The sequence below is a fragment of the Cladophialophora psammophila genome, assembly GCF_000585535.1.
Source record: "Cladophialophora psammophila CBS 110553 chromosome Unknown aczJe-supercont1.34, whole genome shotgun sequence".
NCBI lineage: Eukaryota > Fungi > Ascomycota > Eurotiomycetes > Chaetothyriales > Herpotrichiellaceae > Cladophialophora > Cladophialophora psammophila.
This window is the reverse complement of record NW_006912955.1, coordinates 254343-275765: the sequence shown is the minus strand read 5'-3', so window position 1 is coordinate 275765 and position 21423 is coordinate 254343. Positions and strand designations below refer to the sequence as shown.

Below are 21423 nucleotides of genomic sequence, written 5' to 3'. Positions count from 1 at the left end.
CAGATGTCTACGTACAGCTGCTCTCATACATAACTTCGCAATTGAGACTCTCGATACTCATCTTCCTCAATTGGTCCTCATGGCGCAATTAGCACTGCAGCTTTCGAGGGCAGAGTCCCTATCGCATTACATAAAGTTATATGGCGTGAGCTTTTTGTTGCTCGGTGTCCTTCTCACGCTACTTTATAACCGATATGCCAGCCCGCTTCGCAAATTCCCTGGCCCGTTACTTGCATCTTTCACGAGATTATGGCAAGGTAAGGTCATGAGTATGGCTTTGCTATCGCTCCGACTAAAAGCATCAACTTAGTGTGGACCGCCTGGACCGGCAAAGCAGAAGAGCACTACATCGCGGTACACCGTCAATATGGTATTTTGGACAAGGTGAATTCTCAATCCTCTAACTAATCCCATATAATATAAGGTCCTATTGTGAGATTGGGTCCAAACGAGATTTCTATGGCGTCACCTTTGGCTGCTCTCGATATCTTCAAGACCGGTAAAGGCTTTTATAAGTCTGACTTCTACACTATCTTTCTGCCACCCAATGTTAAAGACCTCTTCACGGAAATTCGCGAGCCTGTTCATGCCGTCATGAAACGGTTTGCCGTGCCGCCTTACAGCCTAGCATCAGTTCAGCAACATACCGAAGACATAGAAGCTCTGCTGTGGAAATTTCAGTCAAAGATGGACGGCTTTGCGGTGCATGACAAATTGGCCGTCGATCTGGGGAGCTGGTTGCACTATCTAGCATTTGATGTATGTGCCACACCCCTGGTATCCAAATTTATTACAGATTCCGATGATCGGTCCAGGTTCTGGGTCAATTCGCTTTTGCGCACCCTTTTGGATTCCTTGACGCTGGTACTGATATGGATGGATTCTGCAAAACAATCCGGAGATCAGGCTGGGAGAGTGGAATCGTTGGCCAAGTCCCTTTTGTTGAAAAGCTGACACGTTCCAATCCGATTTGGAAATATGTCCCTTTCCTCCCCGAAAACGCAGTCTCGTTACTCCCCCGAACGGCAGAACTCATGCTGAAGAGACACCTGGAAGAGGACGACGATGCTGCTGGAACCGGACCGAAATGTCTGCTCAAGGCACACTTGGAGTCTCACAACGAATACCCTGATAAGTTCTCGATTCAAGATGTGATTTCCCTATCGACGGGGGCGGTGTATGGATTAGCTCTTCTTGTATCCTCCGAGTGGTCTGCTTTGACTAACAAGCTACCAGGGCGGCCGGGTCCGATTCAACAGCTTCTACGATGCAATCATTTGTCTGGCATGTACTATCAAACTCTGAGATCCATGATAAACTGGTTGCGGAGATTCTCAGTAGTCCGCTCTCAGAGATGGTTCAGTATAAAGAGGCACAAGCGCTCGAATATTTCCAAGCTTGTCTCAAAGAGACGATGCGTCTGCAGCCTGCCTTGGGTGCTAATATAACTCGGATGGTTCCTACCGGAGGTACAGAGATCAATGGCACATGGCTGCCGGGTGGCACGCAGGTTGCTCTCAATGCATGGGTGTTACACAGAGACAAAGATATTTTCGGAGCCGATGTGGACTTGTTCAATCCTGAGAGATGGTTGTCCAAGGACGAGAGTCGTGTGAAAATGATGGAAAGATGCATGTTTCAGGTATGTGTACCCACCATTTCAACAATTTTGAGCCAGCATTGGGCCCTTTCAGCGAAGTGGCTATCCTTTTGATGCGAGGAGATGCAGAGCGAATAGGCTGATAAGGACACTAGTTTGGGGGCGGTTCTCATCTTTGCATTGGGAGACATCTTGCACTCTTCGAAATGAACAAACTCCTACCCCAGCTGTTTCGAAGGTATGAAATGACGCTTGTTAGCCAAAAGCCTCTGGATCATATCACGGGCCTATTCTATCTTCAGAGTGGCCTCTACGTATATCTGAGGAGACGTGGGGAAGTCCACCTGTGAGTTATTTGAGGGGAACAGCTTGGATATTCTTGGCCATTTGTTTGGTCAGGGGACTTTAAGCTCCTCTATTGAGTGAGAATGCACGATGGAACGGGATGTAAGAGGACGTGAAGAAGAAACTAGGTACAAGAGTCCTGAATACTTTCTGTACCCTCTTACACAGAAAAACAACGGTAAACCTGTGTGGAGGCATCACACTTTCTCGGTGCTGATGTGCTTCGATTGCTCAAGCCCTTCTGGAGTATATGAATAGCTGCGAAACCCGTGCATGGTAACTGCAGTTGTTGCTTTCGTGGAACTAGGCCATAGGAGAATATCTCCGAGCGAAATGGTGAGACTTTCTGGAAAATGCTACCAGGGCCGGACGTGGTATAAATGTACCCCAGCTGGCGCTGTATATCAGCAAAGCCGCTCGAAATGGCAACTCAAGGTATGGCCGTGGTCAATTCCACCTCGGCAACATCATCAAAAGGCCATGTCGGCCATATGCATTCATTCACGCCCATGAAGTTCTCAAGAAGCTCATTGACGGACATATCTCTCGAACTGCGCATCTCTCCTCCTAAGCTAAACACCGTCAGCAGTGTTTGCGCACGTCGCTTTATCTGAGGAAGCAACTCACCCAAGTCTTGACCTTATTTCGCATGTGGTCTCTTCGAAATGACGTTTTGTCACCCTGCCGATGTTCAGATGCTGGGTCATGTCGATGAGGAGGCAATATTCATCCGCTTCCATGAGGAGTTCTCTTGAAGGGTCTTTGACGAGCCTCAAGAGCAAAATCAGTGCGTTGGCAAGCACATAAGTCGCATCCAGGAAGTTTTGTTGACTAAATAAACCTTCTTGGGCCATTCTCTTGAGGAGTATGAGGGACCTTCTATTGGCTGCTTCGCACAGTTGTACACGTTGCATCAAGCGGTCGCTGCAAGAGCCGAAGGACTTCCAACAAGAGACCACCGACGGTCTTGTCGCAACCAGAATTGTGTACTCATAGCGGAGTCCGAGGTAGTGGACGGCCCGACTATGAGATGCTGCCAAAGGGGCCCCAGGCTTTAGATACTCGTGCAATTCGTTCCAAAAGCACTGTATGTCACCCAAAATCTCCTCGGCACGACTGTCAAGGCAGATTTGCGCCGCTCTCGGCCCGTATAGATCCTGTACTATCAGGTAAGTGATCTTGCTTAGCTGAGCGACGGCTTTGTGGTAATCTGGAGGAGTGTATGGAGTCATGTTCAACATCTGAGTATGTCAGCCAGTACGTCTCGTGGCTAGATACTGGCTTACTTACCGCCTGAGACGGGATATCCAAACTGCAGAATGCTGGGTTGATCCCGGGGTTTCTTCCAAGACGATATGCGAGGCAAATTTCCAGGTCGTAAAGAGACCACCATAAACGCTTTCGGCTCTCAATAATAGAAGGAGACTTTTCTTCCCAGCACGATTCCTTCAAGTGCAGTCCCAAGGACTGCGCAATCCTGGACGCGCAACCAAGAGTGATCCAGGCTAGATTTCTCTGATCTCTGTTCAGCCGGCACAAAGCCTGAATTCGCAGTTAGCAACGTGGTCGTAGTATGGAAGAGAAAGAAGGCCGTACGAGAAGCATTAGAGACTCCACACTGGCTATGCTTCCTTCCTCAAATGTATACTCAACATGTCCGCATGCCTTGGAAAAGAACTCCTCGTACTTGGAGTCAAATGACAGTATCAAACACAAGAGCATGAATACCCCATGGCTGAGCGGGTGCCTTTGATCCAAGCAGTCGGACATATAGACGTAAAACTGCTCATAGCTCAAAATATAGTTTACGCAATTGATCTCGGCGAAGAACTTCAAGGACGCTCGCTCAAACTCGGCCCTAGGTGGGAGATCGGTGGGCTGAACTTGGTCGACTTGTTTGCTGCCAGTCAGCTCATCGAACCTAAAGACAGAACCCCCTAGCGCATCGCCATATTTGGGCCCCTTAGTAGAGTGTATTTTGCGGAAGAACGCAGTCCAGCTGGTGCCGCTGTCGTATCCTGAGTCGCGGTTGCGAGTCAGCCGTCTTGAGCCAAATCAAGCCATGCCTCGCAACTCACTCGTAATATTCATCAACTCTGCACGAGCCATGCTCTCGGTCGGCTCTGTTTCGCTTGTCCAAGAAGCTCTGGTGCTCTCCGGTGAGCATGTCTGTGGCGCATCGAATGCTGATATTGAATGGTGGCAAGCATACTCGGCCAGCCTCGCCGTCGAAAGTGGTCCAAGGCCGGCATTTCCCTGGTTCAGCCCATCGGGACAGTCATAGCGCTGCAGGTGAGGCTCTGATGTCGTCTGGTCTGGGGATCTTCTTGAAGCAGGTTGTAACTGGATGGTGGTTTCGACTGACGTAAGTAGACCTGTCTCAACTAGAGCTGTTGCTGGCAGTGGACTTCGCAAGCCAGCATTGACCCCACCGATTGGCGTTTGATGATGACAGTCTGCTGCACTCGATGTATTGTTGTCAGGAGTTGTGTTCTTGTCATTGCCGTCATTACTGCCGCGGTTGTTGTCATCTTCGTGCAGCTGCGTCACAAGTTGCCGGAGGCTCTCCTTATCCAGAGCAGCATCGGGGAGAAAATGCCTGACAATGGTACTCATCAAATCGTACTGTTCTTTTGAGCTTTGGTAATATGGTCTGCCAGTTTTCACGTTCGAAGTGACACAAGGCCGGCCAGCCTTGAAGCATCGTCTGCAGGTAGCATCTTCCAATCTTATACACTGTCATGCACGAAGTAGTGCTTTTTAGCCCGCGGCCAGGCACTGGGAAGGCCCAAGAACAGGAGTTTTACCTTGGTTTTATGTTGACGGCAATGGTCGCAACTGCGCCTGCTCAACTCTCCCTGACCCATTCTTATGAGACCCGAGGACAAAGCGTAGTCAATGCAGAGGCTCAAGCCTGAGGAAAGTCGACATTGCAGGTACTAGACGGTCCACTCAGCTATTTCAACTATGCTAGGCAGAATACTGGGGAATATGAAGAAGAGAGAAGATTCAAAGTCGCTTGATCCGGGAACCGGATGCAGAAAACTCCGCAAAGGAGGGGAAAGCTAGCTAAAATAGTCTCGGCTTCAACGCGGGGTCTCCAGGGCCGGCTTGTCGCTACCAAAGCCTATCACAAGGGGTCCACGCGATTCCTGCTAGCTGGGGGGTCTAGGGCTGTTGGGCACCTACCAGCCCCTAACGACACTGGCTTAAGACGAACCACGAGCACAATTTGCAAAAGGATACAGTAAAGATGGTTTCCTCTTCATTCATATCGTATCATATCCGGCAAAGAAATCGAAACAGTAAGACTCGTCTGTCATGTCGTTTATTAGTTTGCATGGAGTTGCGTAAGCCATGATGAGGATCAGACAGACATTGAACGCGCGTGAGCTACAGACAGCAAACACAAGACGCGGGCAAGAGGGAGCTTTTGAAGTCCTACTGCAAGAAGAGCAACAGCGACGCGAAATTGCACAAGTCCGCACGCCCCCATGGGCCCTCCTACCGGTACTCGTAACTCTTCTCGAGCCCGCACTACTTGGCATGGTTAGAGTGCGTTGGTCGGACTGTTCGTAGCCTAGCCCCGGGCGCTCGCTCGGGTTCTGGCACTGCTCCGGTCCAACTCCTCTTTACCGTGTTGGCTCGTGTGGCCTGTGAAGTATTATGCTCGTATTGTGACCTGTATGACATGGGGCCCTCACCTTCGTGCGAAGTCGATCGTCCATGGAAAATCTGAAGCGGACTGTCGTGTTGTGGAAACGGAAGCGACTACACATAGCCCAAAGGCATAAGGGTGAAAGGAGATGATCTAATTTGGCAGCCTAGTCACCTCCGGAGCCGCCTGCCATGATTGATCTGGGTCACGTCTTTGCAAGTTGAGGTCGGAACCCATCTTTGTGCTGTAGGCCCTTTCGCGCCAGCGTCTGTCGGCCCCCGACTGTCGCCAACACGAAAACGGACCTCGGTCTGACTGCTCTGAGGTCTAGTATACAGGCCAAGAACTATTTAATTGCTGTTTACCTGGAAGTCAAGGTGGTTAACCCTGACAGCATAATATTGTTGGTGCTTCCAATGAAGGTCATTATTGTTGGCGCGGGCCTAGGCGGCCTTGCCTGTGCTATATCATGCCGCCGTGAAGGCTTGGATGTGCTCCTATTGGAAAGAGCCCCGAAGATATTGCCTGTGAGCCGCCATAACCGTGCAAGTCGTGGATCGAATTTTGACAGTGGATAAAGATCGGTGCGGGCATTCAGGTGTCCGCGAATGCCTCACGCATTGCCCATCGTCTCGGGGTCCTTCCAGTTCTCCTCGAACGAGCGATACAGCCTGAAAAACTTGAAATACGAAGATATGATAATGGCTCAGTCCTGTACATTAGACCAGGCAGAGAAAACATGGTGCAGAAGTATGGATCGCCTTGGTTGTGAGTACAGCTGCCCTTTTTCGCCTTTTTACGGTCGAACAATTGACATGGACTCTCCAGCGTTATCCACCGTGCCGACTACCACGAAATCATGATGCAAGAGGCCATAAGATTAGGCGTGGACATTCGCCTAGGTTGTACCGTTGAAGGTCTGGACTTTGATAAGTCACAAGTCTTGGTGCAAGATGGAGAGACATTGAGCGCGGACGTAATCATTGGTGCCGATGGTCAGTCGTCAGCCGCAATGTTTCTACCTAAATTGGTGATTTTTGACCTGAATTCCCAGGCTTATGGTCAACCACGCGTGAAATTCTGCTGGGTCATCAGTCTCCCCCTGTCGAAACCGGGGATCTGGCCTACCGGGCTACTTTAAGTCGAGAAGAGATCGAAGCACTGGACGACCCGGAGGTGAAAGCGATCTATGACAGACAGGTAGTTACCGTGTGGCTGGGCCCAGACAAGCATTGCGTCTTTTACCCTATAAGTCAGGGCAACACCTACAACCTAGTCCTTCTTCGACCGGACAATATGCCTGCAGGAGCTCGAACGGTTCAAGGGACGGTTGACGAGATGAGACTCAGCTTTGAAGGCTGGGATAACGTGTGAGTTTGCAGTCAGTGACCAGGTTTTTCGAACAGTTGACCAAGACTTAGACAGGCTCACGAAGATTCTATCCCAAATAAATTCTGTCCTGAAATGGAAGCTTTGTCACCATGAGGAGCTCGCCACTTGGACTAAAGTACGCCACATACTGACCGGTTGAGGTTCCTGAGGGCTGACTATCAATACAGGGCTGCATCACCCTTCTAGGAGATGCCTGCCACCCTACCCTCCCTTATCAAGGTCAAGGGGCCGCTATGGCAGTCGAAGATGGCGCTGTATTGGGCAGGCTGCTTGGGTTGCTGGATTCTGAGCCACTTTTCAAAGGAACATCTGCGAAGTTTATTCCGGAGATTTTGAACCTATACGAGGGCATCCGGAAATCGCGAACTACGATCAATGTTCAGGGGGCGACAGCGAACCGGTTCTGGTACCATCTAGCGGATGGACCTATGCAAGAGAAGCGCGATGTTGCTTTGCGAGGAGGACCCGACAGCACTGGTTGGTGCTTTCTGCGCCCAGACTACTGGAATGATCTTGTTGGCTTTGATGCAGTTGCTGATGCTGAATGTGCTTTTGAAGAGTGGCTATCTCAAAAAGGGGAGTCTATCCAGTAAGCGAAGGACCAGAAAGGCAGGCCTATGGCCCAACTTTAGAAAATACATCACAGTCGGGCGACGACATGCGATATCCCCTACTTTGCTCAGTATTAAAGGTAACGCATGTCGTGCCCAGCAACATAAATCGTCATTTAATTCGTTGCTTAATTGTGCTTCATCATAGTAAATCTAACTGCCTGTGTTTATAAATCGCGCTATGCGTGAGGGCAATGCCATAGTGATTCCAAAAAGTGATTAGCTTTAGGAGATTTATACAGAAGACCGGGCAATATTAGCCGTTCTCTATGCTAGAATCACGACTAGAATCCGTGCCTTAATAACCATTTGCTCTTGCAGAATAAAACAATATCTCGCCATCCTCCCGAGGCTTCCCTGGCGACTATGCTAGAGCGTCTTTAGATCGTATGTTGCAAAAAGGTCATGTCTCTCACGATTGTGACGCCCTGGCTCGGACCCCGTCGGATGCCGGGCGCCTCGAGCAATGAGCCAGCACCTTCCTCGTTCCTCGGCCACCGAGCTCAGTGAGGGTTTCCTCCTGGCGCATGGTATGGAAGTGCATGTTTTAACGCTTCCTCGTGACTTGTCCCTTGGTGATTGTGATCAACTCATGATATAGCAATAGCTGTCAACCTGTCGAAGTCGAATACAGAGCTTTCTCATAACAGCATTCCATATACACGATCAATGGCTTTGGTTGACACGGTCATCCTTTTTCGTGATCGCGAGGGCGAGCGAGACCCGCTCAAAGCGACCTGGTATCTAGTGGCCGTACGAATTGAGAGAGTTCTCAATCTGAATTTTACTAATTACTCTTCAGACCGCTGCTCTTACAGGTGCTGGGGCTGGATCAGCCGTTCCCTCAGTATACCGTGCCGCCACAAACGGCCTGCCTCTCGAACTTGCCAAGCTGGTCCAGCGGAGATTGAAAGAGGCAATCCTCAAATCGACGATCTTTGTGGGAGTACCACGCTCGGCAGGGGCAGCGTTTGCACTATTCAGAGATTTAAGCGACGAGGAAATCGATCATTATGGACCCCGGTAAGCTGTGAACATCGATCGAGGTGAGACCCTTTGGCGGTGTTTCATTGACATCGTCCCAACTTTCAGGTTCGAGTCATACGACGACCCGGAGGAACAGGATAAAAGGGAAGCCCGCGGGAAGAAGTTTTTTGATATCCTTTGGACTCCAATAGGGGCTGAAGGTGTTCGAGCAACTCTGAAGAAGTACCAACCAGACTTTTGTAGGCACAACAGCTTTGGAGACTGCAAATACCATGCTGACGCAGCGATAGATCTCTTAAATCAGAGGCTCATTTACGAATACTGGGGTTCTGAAGATAGAATTCTTAAAGATGTGGAGACGGAGCTTGTCGCTATTGCCAGTCTTGTTGCAATGAACTGTCCTGAACAGCTAGTTTGGCATCTGAAGGGAGCCATCCGTCACGGGGCCACAAGAAGCCAGGCGCAATTTGCTTACGATCTGGGAATCGCTGCCTCAAAAGCTGCGGGCTGCGAGCTCAGTGGTGTCCCGAAGTGGGAGGATTTTCATTGGGAGACACCAAATTCCGCTGAAGAAGAGATTTTAAACTGATTCACACCATAAACTGCGCATACATAGCATGTACCGTTTGTTGAATTACTACCTCAAGCTCCCCTGCTCCACAAAACTCAGGTCTTCCGGCAAGTGTCCTTACAAAAACTTATCCGATTCCAATAATCTGGCGTACGAAAAACACCTCCTGGAACCATCCATCTCAGCTTGTTATGCGACGCCATCCTATATGACTCTCTTTACCTTGCTCGTGAGGCTTCTCTCCTTGCTATCGAAGTCCCCGTAGCAACAGTGCTCCATATAAGTTTCTTCTGAAACTCAATTTCTACATACAACATACTTGATGTGTTTTGCGTGAGACTTCGATCGATTATTCGTAATCACTTCTGGAAGGCCGCTAGTCCCTGGACCTTGTTCTGATTGACATTACCCAGAGTGCCTGAAAAGCCCCTATTCAGAACAGCTGCCACCAGTCGGAATTGCCATTCAACGTTAGATTTCTCCTTGTTGACGGAGTGTCTAGTCGGGCTGCAATTCTCAGAATTTCTTCTGGATTGATCACGGCGTCGTCCTCCAGAGGGGCACGGCATGCGACATGGTCGTCCAGCCGGATCAAGACCGCCCGTCGCTCCCACAGTTTGTGAATATGAGGCTCATCGGGAAGATGGATCTTTTCAGGGGCAAACCCAGTGTATCAGCCACGTTGCCGAACACAGACGCAAGCGACCGCTTTGGGAGAAACCGATGATCGAGAAGTCCATGCCGAAAAGGTCAAAAACACTAGTCTGGCCGTCAGCGAGGAAGAGGTGCGGAGCCCGAGAGCCGGGCCATGTTGACAGAATATAGCCCTGGAAAATTCCACTCTGGCTCTTCGGTATCAAGGACCACGACGGGGAATGGTTGTTGCGATAGCCTACTTCGATGCCGTGTTCTTTGTTCTCACCGGCGTGTTCGCTGAGGAATTGATCGATTTCGCGTCGTAGTGCTTGACCTTATTCGGTATCTGCTAAGATGGTATAATGTCCAGCCTCACTAACCCACTCAATGTATTGCCGATGCACTGAAAAGTGAACTCCAGAGCGCTTGATATTGCGAACAGCCACCGGTCGTGGCCCATATTCGTAAGAATCCAGGAGAGTTCTCCCACCAAATCCGTGGGTGACCGCAGCCAACTTCCCTCCAATGGCGAAGCTGTCACCAACCGCCGTGTTCATGCTGTCTCCTCCCGTCGGAATGCTCTGATGGGCAGCATCTCCTGTCAGGAAAATTCGACCTCTTGCGGAAGTATAGCGGTCGACGATGTAGATATTCGGACGCCATGTACTCTCCACGAGGACTTTGTCTATCTTGTAGGGGCAAGAACCCGCCGAGCCTCCAAGCGCTTCTGCCACTACCTTTTGCGTCGACATCGAGACCAATTGGCATGCGCACCATCCATGTATCTGCTTCATCCTGACTGACGGCTCCATCGTTAGAAAAGAAGATGTGCCAAAACTGGCCTTGGCGCTGCAACAAAGACAAGTCTCTGGATTTGAAGGGTACGGGGAACATTGCTATTGGCATATTACAAATGTCAATATGTCAGCTTGACCGGAAATATGCAAATATTGCTACTCACACTAGCCCGCCCAGTCAAAACGCCACCGATAGATTTTCGTACACGACTTCCAGCACTGGAGTCTCATGCTCAACTGCCTATTACACGAGTTGATCAGCAGGTCGTGATAGACGGAAGTTCTGTGGGTCATACGAACGGCATCGATGTAGCTAATGGTGTCTTGTTCGGTGGTTTGACAGTTTTACTTCTTTTAACCAGCCTGAACGAGCGATACGTCCTGCGCGCAGTCAGGCTTCACAGAGGAGAGAGTATCTAGAACGGAAAACAAAGCTCTGCTGCTGCTAACACCGACGTTGGTGAGGAATGGCCTAATGGCTTCATCCATGTCGTGGCTCCTCCAATCGTAGTGCAATTCTAGCCCCAGATCTCCGGAACACGAGATGCTGCTAAGGATCACGCGTGCTGAACCGAATGTGCTGGGTTTCGGCTTTGGCCTCCGAACCCGCCTGCATCGGGCTCCGAGATGTTCTGATTGGGCCGAGTATCGCTTCCTAGTCTTCCTAACTAGGCCGAGCCCAGCGTCGGAGCGTTACAATCCTCGACGCAAAATGACGCCCTAAATTAGCTGCTCCCGCCTACAAAGTAATTACTCCACTCAGGACAATATTTTTGAACAGTCAGTACCCCTGCTTACCCAGGTCAGCAGCTCAGATCGCTGCTACGTTGAGCTATCTACAGTTCAGCAAATGCAGCTCTATCAATTCGCTGAGGGTCACTTGGAAGGGAGGGTCAGGCTTCGGACTGAAAGGCACATGGAGGCTTCAAACGTGCGGGAGACTGCAATTTCGATGTGGTATGAGCATCGGTCCATATGAAGAACCCAGACATCTGCAAAGAGCGAATCAAATGGTATCGTGGCCAATTGCAGAAACTTAGTTGAAAAGCAGGCGCGTTCACCAAGTTGGGAGCTACATTGATCCATGGGTGCAATGGTGGTTACCCTAAAACGAAATATCCCCCTTCGACGCAAGGGTTAGTTTGGAAATGCAGTCTCTAAAGACTCTTTCTACTCAATACAAAGATTCAGGCTAATAATTGACCACGCACCCACATTTAGAGGTGCTGTTCCACTAATTCGGCATAAAGTCTTGCTTGCTCTCAACGAACATGATCATTTCAACGAGCATTAGACAAATTCCACGGCCTTCGTTCTGTATATACCGAAGTCCATTCAGCAGTTTCTACTATATGCTAATGATCTACTGTAAAAAGTCACAAAACAGGCTCATCCTAGTATGAATCGCGACGTTCCCGGAGGTCGGCTTTGGAAAGGAAGAATGGCAAAGTGCCAACGGATGCTCCACACTTGACACAGAAAGACCGGAAGATGTGGGGAGCGGCCAGCTCAAGATAAAACGACTGGCACGTCCTGAGAATGGCCCGAAAATGAACCCCTCTCCTATAGAGGATTATTTGTTATTCAGCTATAAGAATTCAACCCTTCAAGTCAGCACGCCCGAGTCGTTGTCGATTATATAACTCGCTATATCCTCCTGTTCCAAGGATCTTTCTCCATTGCACGGCACACGACATGACTATTGAAGTGGCCGCCGTCGTCGCCTACCCTCCTCAGGGCGCGCCCAACTGGCGATATGAGCCAGTGAAGCTTAGAACGGTCAAGGACCACGAGGTTCAGATTCGCATGGTTTCAACTGGCATCTGCCATTCAGACATTTACGAGTCGAATATCCCTGATCGGACTGCTGGCATTCCGTACCCATGGATCTTCGGACACGAGGGCGCTGGATATGTCGAGGCAATTGGGGATGGAGTCACCCATGTAAATATCGGAGACCCAGTCTTGCTCTCTTATGATTATTGTCATAACTGCGATATCTGCAGGAGTGGCCAACCTGCATATTGTTTGGAGTGGCGTGGTCGCAACCGCGCTGGCGAGACAGGCCTCTTCGAGACCAAAGACGGCAGGGACGCCGGTGGCAAGTTTTTTGGCCAATCGAGTTTCGCTTCGACAAGCCTTGTCCAGAAGACAAGTGTGATCAATGTCAAGGACCTAGTGCACAGTGACGAAGAGCTGAAGCTCTTGGCGCCTCTGGGATGCGGCCTGATGACGGGTGTGGGAGCAGTGCTGAATTCAGCAAAGGTGCAGCCCTATGACATTGTCATGGTCACTGGAATTGGTGCCGTTGGCCTTGGAGCAATTGCTGCCGCAAAAGTCCTCGGTTGTAAAGAGATCGTTGCTGTCGACCGCGTGGCCACACGTCTCGATGTCGCCAAAGAATTCGGCGCCACGAAAGTGCTCAACACCTGTAGCTCGGCCACGAGCCTGGTCGAAGATGTGCGAAAGCTCGTTAACAACCAGCGCATCTCGTCTGTTATTGAGACAACCGGCGTCCCGGGGGTCATTGCCTCGGCCTTAAGTGCCATGGGCTGGCACAGCAAGCTCATTCAAATCGGCATCCCACCTCCTGGCGCCGAGCTCAACATAGACTTCCAGGAGTTCTTTGCTGCGAACAAGGTGATCGAATGTCATTGCCTCGGAGATGAAGCACCAAAGACCCTGATACCCAAGATGCTGGCGTGGTGGCGAGATGGGAAGCTCCCTGTGGAGAAGATTGTCAAGTTCTATCCGGCGAAGGATGCGCTCGAGGCAGCTCACGAGATGGAGCGCGGCACGGCGATTAAACCTGTGCTTATCTGGTAGATGAGAGATTTCATAGGAATAACGAGCCATGAAATTTCCGAGGAAGGTATTATTCTACTGGAGAAGTTTATGTCTTTCAGCAACTTCGCAAGACAATATTTGAAATCATACTTCTGTGCACAACCGTCGGGACTCTCGGTCCGAGGCTATAATACAATCCTCGTTAGACCCTCTCGAGCAAACAAAGTGTATCTCCATTTGAAGTCTCTATTTGGGACCCCAGCGTTAAGGGCCTACCGTCCGTTTTGAACGTTTGGGTCAGGATGTCCGCAATTAACGTGGCGAAACTCGTGCACCTACAGCTCAGCGTGCAGATTTTTAAGCTATGTTTGCGAAGAGTATGTGTCACAGGATCCTCCCTTTTGTTTGCGGCCTTTGGTGGCCGATTTGACTCTTGGCTTACTTCTTCTCAGCTGTCTCGCTCTCCCAGCTGTCAAATCTTTAATTGCTACCTTGCTACCCCTTAGCCCCGCCAACTTATTTACTTGCGGCTCCATCAATGTAGCTCACACATTGTTGCCGTCACGCATAGAAGAAGTAAGAACAACCGTCGGAAGGTATTTCATTCCGAACTTACTTTGAAGGTGTCGGCAGTTTGGTCGGTGTGATTGTAGCAACCCACTATCGGGTCGTGCACCTTTACGTTGCTCTCTATGAAAGTCTCAGCCTTCTTTTATTTTGCTCTTTATGCACGGCGAACGATTTCCATGGCTGGTTAGGTCGTCTGACAACCATTTAGGCACCGAAGATTTCTTCTTGAGCTAACTTGTTATACCGGCTGTGCTCGCCTTCATCATATATATAAAACCCGACGATGAAAGATTGAACCGCCTGCGTATCCTGGACCGGTCATGAAGTAATATTATCGAATTTGTGACGTCCTCTCCGGTCACCGACAAGCATTTGCCGAAAATTCTACGTCAACCACCACAACTGGTTAGTGTGAAGTGTGGTGAGATTTTTCAGCTTACTTCTCGGCGGCCCAGGCTCCATCCCCTTCTCTCCCCCACGGGAGAAGTTTCGTCCAGAATGTGAATACCTGCCTCCGGATTTGCGTGCACAAATGATTTCGCCCTTATGGCAGGACCCCAGATCATGCACGCGATGATACCCATATAAGCCACAACAACAAAGATTGACATCATGCCGAAGGCCCAATTGACGCCAACTGCTGCAATCCAATAATCCAAGAAAAAGGGAATAGAGAGGGCGAAAGAGGTTCGGTAAAAGTTAAGTGCAGCTGCGACTTCGTTGGCGTAGGCTGGCGTTAATGCTTCGACGACATAGTTGAGCAGAGGGGACATTGCTGAGATTGCGCCAAAGTTGGATAGGAAGACGCCTAGGGCGAGGACCATATAGTGCCAGTGGTAGTATAAGGAACCGCCGAAAAGTCCAACACCGAGAGGGAAGGAGACCAGGAGCGGCAACCATGTAGAGTGGAGACGATACTCGGGCTTCCAGACTCCGCGGTTACGGGCACAGATAGCTAGCGGGAGCCGATCTCCGATAAAGAGACCATATGCTTGAGCTAGACAGGCACCGACCCATAAGACGAACGTAACTATAGCAGGTATAAGTCGCAGCGGAAAAAAGATGTTAAAGAATAGGGAGAACTGACAGGAAGCATTTTGGTCGGCCGAAAAGCCGTATCCACCATCCTCAACCGGTTCCTGTAAAAAGATGGACAGCAAAGTGTTAATGCCAATGCCAAACCCGTAAAAAACCAGCATATTGCCTCCAACTATAATGGATACTGGACAAGATGCGACACGGAACGTAAGCGTCCATGACTTGAATAACTCTGCCGGTGACCTCTTGGCTGTCATAGGCTTGGTGAAGAAATAAGTAGCCAGCTTGCGCTGGACTAAGCCTTTAGGGGGAGTCGGGACCGGTAGCTGGCCTGGACGGGACCAGTTCGTCTCGTCCAGGAAAAGCACACACAATAGTGCGAGAACAGCCTCGAGTCCCACGTTGTACCAGAACTGTACGGTCCAGCTAACGCGCTGGACAATATAGCCCGAGAATGTGGAGCAGCAAATTCCTCCTATTAGAATGGAGAAGGTATAGATTGCAAAGCACTTGCCGCGGTCGTGCAGGAAGAAGATCTCCACAATGAAGTTTGCACCGACTATAGGAGATGAAGATAGATGAGTTAGTCACTGATCAATAGAAGATGCCAGGTGCGTCGAAATGTAGACTCACTGGTCAGGGGCGCGGATCCGAAGAGACCTGCAAATCCACGCGACCAGACGAACGGAACGTAGTCGTTCTTTCCTGTCATACACGCCGACCAGATGTTCGTCCCCATGGTCAAGACCATGCTCCAGAACATGATGGCGGCCTTGCCATAACGAGTGGCCAGCGGAGTCCACACAAATGGTCCGACTGTAAGACCGGCAATCGCCGCAGATAACTGGATTGTTGGATTCAGCAGGTAGCTTATCCTAAAAGCTTTTGCATTTGACTTACGCTGTACGAAATCTCGATAGGTGTCTTCCCATATGCAGCGGCCTGGTAGAAAAAGCCGGAAGCATTGGCAAGCGCCTGCAGGAGACCGGCGAAAGCAATGAAGCACACGATCGTGAACGTGGTGGCTTTCTTCGCCGAGGACCAATTCTAGAAATCCATCGTCAAATCATATAGAGCCATGGATGGCTGGGGTCTCTAGCATGTAAGGACTCACCAAAGGATCACGAGGATCGTCCGAGGGTTGAGGAACAAGAACAACGCCTTGAGCACTGTGCTTCTGGTGCGTGGCAGACGTGATTACGCCATCCTCAACAAGTTCGCCGCTGTAGTGTTCCACCTCGTCAAAATCCTTTTCACCCATTGTGGTGGTCTTTGTGAAGACCAAGGAGCTGACAAAACAAAAAAAATCAAGATCCAGGATTAGTCGGACTTGTTGGAGAGAGCGAGGAAAGATATATGAGATATTTAGAAGGCGGGCCAGGCTCCTTGATATGGAGGCTCAGACTCCGGGGACTCCAGGGACTCCGGGTTTAGCTCTGGTACGGAGGACGGGGTCCGATGCACGTCCAGCAAGTGTGGAGTTGGTAACCCGGGGTGCAGTAGTCGTAGCCTGGAGGTGGAGAAGGTATGACAAATGGGACGGTGGGCGATATACCGGTGACCGCATGGCCGTAGCGTTCCTCTGGAAACTATCGGATACAGTGGGGTGCGAAAAGTTTGAATACACCTAGCTAACAAAACTCCATACTAGGTGTATTCAAACTTTTTGCACCCCACTGTAGCTGTAGGACTTTATATGATGATCTTATCAACACGTTTCGTAACACGCTAAACGTACCTGCACCATAACGAAAGCACAACGTACTCGTTAAAAATTGAAGCGTCATCTTTCTTGGCCTTCTCACAGCTCACTTATAGTAGCAAACAAAGAGAGTTATCCATAGGCCTTTGCTACCAAGTCCACACAGTATTTCCGCGTTGTTGAACACGTTGTACCATGTCAGCATATTAGACAGTATCCGAAGGGAACTGCAAATGCGGAGGAAGACACTCTCCATATGGCCGTCTAGCAATACATGCCCTTGGGCAATCTGAAGCCTCCGTGTGGCGATGTCACAATTATCACGGGGTATGCGAATGGGTTTCCCAAGGTATTGCATTTTTCCTTCAGCACTTTTCGAAGGGTAGGCGACCATACATCTGATCAGACCCCAGGCTATGTATGAGCCCTGATGGGATGAAATATTGCATCTTGCAGAAGCCGCCGGCTGTAGCATTCGAGGCATCTGGATTGCTGACGTTGCACGACAAGGGCAAAGCAGGGTTCTAAAAGAAGACGAATTAGAGAATGACCGTGAGTCTGAGATACGAGGACTACTTTTTTCGGCAAGTTCTGACCTGGAGTAGCCTCGTAGTTCAACCATCCTCGTTACTTGCTTCATATGCTCAACGTTTTAGGGACTAGATACCTCGCCCTATAGTGGGAATAGGTGATAGCATGGGTAGAAACCACCTGAAGAACTTGTCGCTCATGCATCCACGGCTGCTGAAGACACTGGTTCTCATTGATCCGGTCATATCGCGACAGAATTCCAAGAAGAACGAGCGACACAACAGGCTCGGCGAAGCAGCGTGATCACTGGGAGTCTCGTGAAAGTGCGCTAGAAGTTTTCAGAAAGAACAAATTCTACCAGAAATGGGAACCAAGGGTCCTGGACTTGTGGGTAAAGTACAGGGTTGGGGAGCTTCCCACCCCTTTGTATCCCAAAGTGTCGTCCCAAGGCGAAGTAACATTAAAGACTACCAAATTTCAGGAAGTGGCGACATCCTTGCGTTTGGGCACTGTGAACGACCAGTCGTCAGCAGTATCTTCTCGTGAACAACGCCGTAAGCGTCCAGACCTAGCTCCGGGAGACGATCCAAGGATCCCCTTCTATCTTCCGGAGCCGGCGGTCACGTTCACCAACCTACCATACGTGAGACCCCCGGTCCCACACAGATTTGGAAAATGATCTTCTTTCAACGCCCCAGATTCGAGCTGACAAGCTAGCTGTCACCGGAACGGGCATTGGTGGCAATGGAGGCTGTCAGAACCTCGGGTTAAGCAGATGCTCATCCGCGACGCAGGCTATCTGGTTCCTCTGGAGAAGGTAGTAGAGACAGCAGAGCATACGGTCATGGGGGTTGGGACAGAATTGGCTTGCTGGCAGGCAGGAAGACACTCGAGAGAAAGAAGAGTGGACGAGCTACTACGGGCAGAGAAAAGCGTTGCTGAGCCCAGAGTATCTGAAGCACATGCTTGACCCAAATCAACCGGCCGAAAACCCAAGCTGTAGAACAATTCCGTACCTCAGGAAATTGCCTTCCACTTCTGCTGCCAAATCGATTTGAAGTTGGGTGGCGGGCAAGGCTGTGGGTCAAGGCTTGTCCACTCGGGTTCCGAAGGCGCCACGAGGCTTCACTAGCCAATGGTTTGCTAAGTCCGGTAGGCCCGAGGAGTCTTCGTCGTCCGGTAAACATCCACACTTGACGACACCTCGCGATCGAATGGGCCCAACTCACAGGGCCGAGCTCTTTGGTTGCTGTCAGGTTTGGAGGCACCGAGCTGCAAGCAGATACCGAGGTGCTCAAGTGTCAAGTTTCTTTTACCGAGTCACTTACAAAGGCCTGTTGACTTAGCATAAGATACTTCCTATCGAAATTCGTCGCGTTCTTTTGGACTATTCTGTCTCCATTTCATCTCAGTCAGCTCAAGTTCTCAAGGTCTTAGCAGCCACTTTCATAGGCCATACACAGTGTATGCGCACACCACACGCCAGATCGATAGCGCATAGGTCAATTGCATGGGCCAACTAATATTACGACTATCTAATCAAGACGGCATCGCCATAGCCGACGTAATGAGGAAGCTTTTAAGAATGGGGCTCTTAATACATGCCAAATGCCTGTATAATAGGAAAGAAGTCGCTAAAAGAACAGATAGACAGATATCTTCGAGAATAGACCAATGCTCTCTAGAAACTCAACAGTTCTCAGTCTCACACCCGGCCTCGGCGACGGAAAATCCAGCGTCAAGCCAATGCCTCTGGCATCCCCGGTGATGACCACGATGTGATTCTCGAGACTGGAGAGATTGGTTACATCACAGTGCAGCTTGACATCTGTTTTGCTATCGCCATGAGTGGTAGTGCCAGCCGCCGCCATCGTGTCTCCGAAATAGAGTAGATGGTTTATGTTGGACCGGTGGAAGTGCGTACCCTCAGAGCACACCTCAGGGAAGGATCAACATTGGCAGCAAAGATGGCAGGGTTTGTTCTGAGGACTTGGGATTGACATTGGTCTCAAGCAGTGCCAGCCTTCTTCGGTTATTCCCTCGCTGTTGCCATTACAACATGCAGCTGCTGTCGTTGTTGCTCATCCTCAACATTAATAGTCATTTCCAAGGTCCAGTTCGGCCAGGAATGCTGTGACAAGTACAGAGCAATTCATCCTGTGTTTCGACTCGGTTGATGTGTGCGCTATGGAACCATGAACCCGAGCAGGTTGTCAGGTGATGCTACAGTGGTACGCATCATCTCTGCAGGGGTAATTGGACATGATTTGAACACAGTAGGGGAATGCCAAAAATCGCTTGGAACTTGAACTGCAAACTTGGCATCCCCACCAGCTCGGCGCTGAGGTATGTTTTTGCTATGTAACCGGTGCAGAGGGCGTAAAAAGGCGTATAGTTTGCAGGGTCGTGTACATCCTGCCAACTTGTGACTGCGAAGGCTAGCAGGGTATGAAAATGCCTCTGTGCTCCGCGAATATCCTCGTTATCACCCCAACGTTAATGTTCTCCGTTTCTCCAACTCTCACCACCTAGCATCATTGGCCAGCTGAGGCGGGATTTCAACAACCCAAGAAGCCCTAGTTGTGCGTGCCCAGATCTCACGGCGGGTCCCATCTTCACATTTGCCCTGCCATCTCTCTTACCACTTTGCCCAACATCTATCGTCTCCCTGGCCTTAGACATTGATTTTCTCCTGAGTCTCAATCTCGGTAGAGTGAGGTTTTCCGTACGACTCGGCGCCCACAATCTGTCTGCCAACATGTTCTCGTCTTTCTGCTGGAAGTCGATCAGACTTCAAAAAGATGTAGTCGATTTCTTCTAGCCCCAGGCCTTTGGTTTCGGGGAACCACAAGTAGATCATAGGCACAAAGGCAAAATTCTAGGGTTGATTGTCAGCCATTGGACCCGAGGCAGCTTGGATGAGAAGAAGACTTACGAAGGCCATGAAGACCAGGTAGGTCTTCCAGGTGATGTTGTAGACCAGGGTGGGCGTGATTTGGACAATAACAAAGACCTTGATTAGATTAGCATATTCTTCCGAGACGGTGGACTATCGAAGGGGAATGGATATATGTACCCAGATCCAGTTGTTGAAGACAACCAATGCCGTCCCTTGAGCTCGAATGCGCAATGGTAGAATTTCGGTACTGTAGCACCAAGGGATAGCATTCAAACTGCCTCCGAACGAGAGCATGTACTGTGAAGTGGTGGTCAGTTTAGGAGGGAAGAAAGGCGCCAGACCATGACTCACGGTAATGAAAAAGGCGATGGAAGCATTGGCTGTCGCCTTCCTTTTGTCCGTTCCACTGTAAGAAAGCAAAATCGCCACCACCATCATAGAAAGTCCCATCCCAATGGCTCCAAACATCAGGGGCTTCTTTCGACCGAAACGATCAGCTCCAAGAGCAGGGACCAGTGATCCGACCGCGAACGCCAGATTCAGGCAGCCGCCCACAACAATGGCAGTATTACGACTGAGTCCGACGTTGACTTCGAGCACAGTCGCTGAATAGAATACGATGACGTTGATTCCCGCCCACTGTGTCTCCGATTAGCATTGTCACCGATACATGTCCTTCCAAAAATGACTAACCTGATTCATGAACAACACTAGACAGGCCAGAAACACGCGCCAGCCTGTCTGCACAAGATCTCGCTTGAAGATTCAGGTCCATTTGAAAGGCTTCGCCTCCTCCAAAGCAATGGCCTCAAGGATGTCTCTCTTTTCAGCTTCAACCACTGGATCCTCGGGCGCTGTGTTCCAGACTTTACACAGAACAGCCACGCCTTCTTCAATCCATCCTTGCTGAATCAGCCATCAGGGGGTTTCTGGTAGTCCCGCCACCAAAAAAGCAACACTTGCCGCCATAGGGATCTGAAGGGCAATAGGGAGCTGCCACGCGATAGGCCCCCTCGCGAAACTCATCCCATAGTCGAAAAAGGAGGCCATCGAGACCCCGACGGCAGTAAACAGCACTTCGGAAACCTCTATGTTCTCTTTTGCATAACTCAGACTGGTACATTGGAACCGTTGACGTATCGATACCAACACCAAACCCAGTGATAATCCGTCCGACCATCAGTTGAGGTACGGAATAGGCAGAATCTTGAATGACTGTCCCAAGAGCTATGCAAAACATGGCAGCCCAGATTGCATGTCGGCGCCCAAATCGAGCACCGATAAAGAAATTGATGGTGC

The 21423-nt window shown here is 50.1% G+C and overlaps 8 protein-coding genes across 8 annotated transcripts; 4 read left to right on the top strand and 4 right to left on the bottom strand.

Moving 5' to 3' along the window:
• Positions 1 to 79: 79 nt before the first annotated feature.
• On the top strand, positions 80 to 1950 carry A1O5_12518 (uncharacterized protein; the record flags this gene model as incomplete). Its single annotated transcript, XM_007753087.1, has 6 exons — positions 80 to 257; positions 311 to 370; positions 425 to 759; positions 816 to 1177; positions 1237 to 1642; positions 1756 to 1950. The coding sequence occupies 6 exons, from the start codon at positions 80 to 82 to the stop codon at positions 1948 to 1950; spliced, it is 1536 nt and encodes a 511-aa protein (XP_007751277.1).
• A 618-nt stretch (positions 1951 to 2568) lies between these two features.
• A1O5_12517 (uncharacterized protein) lies at positions 2569 to 4054 on the bottom strand (the record flags this gene model as incomplete). Its single annotated transcript, XM_007753086.1, has 4 exons — positions 2569 to 3186; positions 3236 to 3487; positions 3542 to 3963; positions 4024 to 4054. 4 exons carry the CDS (start codon positions 4052 to 4054, stop codon positions 2569 to 2571), a joined length of 1323 nt encoding a protein of 440 aa, XP_007751276.1.
• A 1965-nt stretch (positions 4055 to 6019) lies between these two features.
• Positions 6020 to 7588, top strand: A1O5_12516 (uncharacterized protein; the record flags this gene model as incomplete). The annotated part of the gene is made up of 6 exons (XM_007753085.1): positions 6020 to 6130; positions 6184 to 6371; positions 6432 to 6598; positions 6658 to 6973; positions 7029 to 7110; positions 7163 to 7588. 6 exons carry the CDS (start codon positions 6020 to 6022, stop codon positions 7586 to 7588), a joined length of 1290 nt encoding a protein of 429 aa, XP_007751275.1.
• A 687-nt stretch (positions 7589 to 8275) lies between these two features.
• On the top strand, positions 8276 to 9182 carry A1O5_12515 (uncharacterized protein; the record flags this gene model as incomplete). The annotated part of the gene is made up of 3 exons (XM_007753084.1): positions 8276 to 8359; positions 8409 to 8629; positions 8699 to 9182. 3 exons carry the CDS (start codon positions 8276 to 8278, stop codon positions 9180 to 9182), a joined length of 789 nt encoding a protein of 262 aa, XP_007751274.1.
• Positions 9183 to 10056: 874 nt separating this feature from the next.
• Positions 10057 to 10552, bottom strand: A1O5_12514 (uncharacterized protein; the record flags this gene model as incomplete). The annotated part of the gene is made up of 2 exons (XM_007753083.1): positions 10057 to 10146; positions 10181 to 10552. The coding sequence occupies 2 exons, from the start codon at positions 10550 to 10552 to the stop codon at positions 10057 to 10059; spliced, it is 462 nt and encodes a 153-aa protein (XP_007751273.1).
• A 1740-nt stretch (positions 10553 to 12292) lies between these two features.
• Positions 12293 to 13423, top strand: A1O5_12513 (uncharacterized protein; the record flags this gene model as incomplete). The annotated part of the gene is made up of 1 exon (XM_007753082.1): positions 12293 to 13423. One exon carries the CDS (start codon positions 12293 to 12295, stop codon positions 13421 to 13423), a length of 1131 nt encoding a protein of 376 aa, XP_007751272.1.
• A 962-nt stretch (positions 13424 to 14385) lies between these two features.
• A1O5_12512 (uncharacterized protein) lies at positions 14386 to 16253 on the bottom strand (the record flags this gene model as incomplete). Its single annotated transcript, XM_007753081.1, has 5 exons — positions 14386 to 14984; positions 15042 to 15551; positions 15626 to 15836; positions 15893 to 16039; positions 16107 to 16253. 5 exons carry the CDS (start codon positions 16251 to 16253, stop codon positions 14386 to 14388), a joined length of 1614 nt encoding a protein of 537 aa, XP_007751271.1.
• Positions 16254 to 19899: 3646 nt separating this feature from the next.
• A1O5_12511 (uncharacterized protein) lies at positions 19900 to 20826 on the bottom strand (the record flags this gene model as incomplete). Its single annotated transcript, XM_007753080.1, has 5 exons — positions 19900 to 20103; positions 20161 to 20238; positions 20302 to 20421; positions 20476 to 20763; positions 20818 to 20826. 5 exons carry the CDS (start codon positions 20824 to 20826, stop codon positions 19900 to 19902), a joined length of 699 nt encoding a protein of 232 aa, XP_007751270.1.
• Positions 20827 to 21423: the final 597 nt, after the last annotated feature.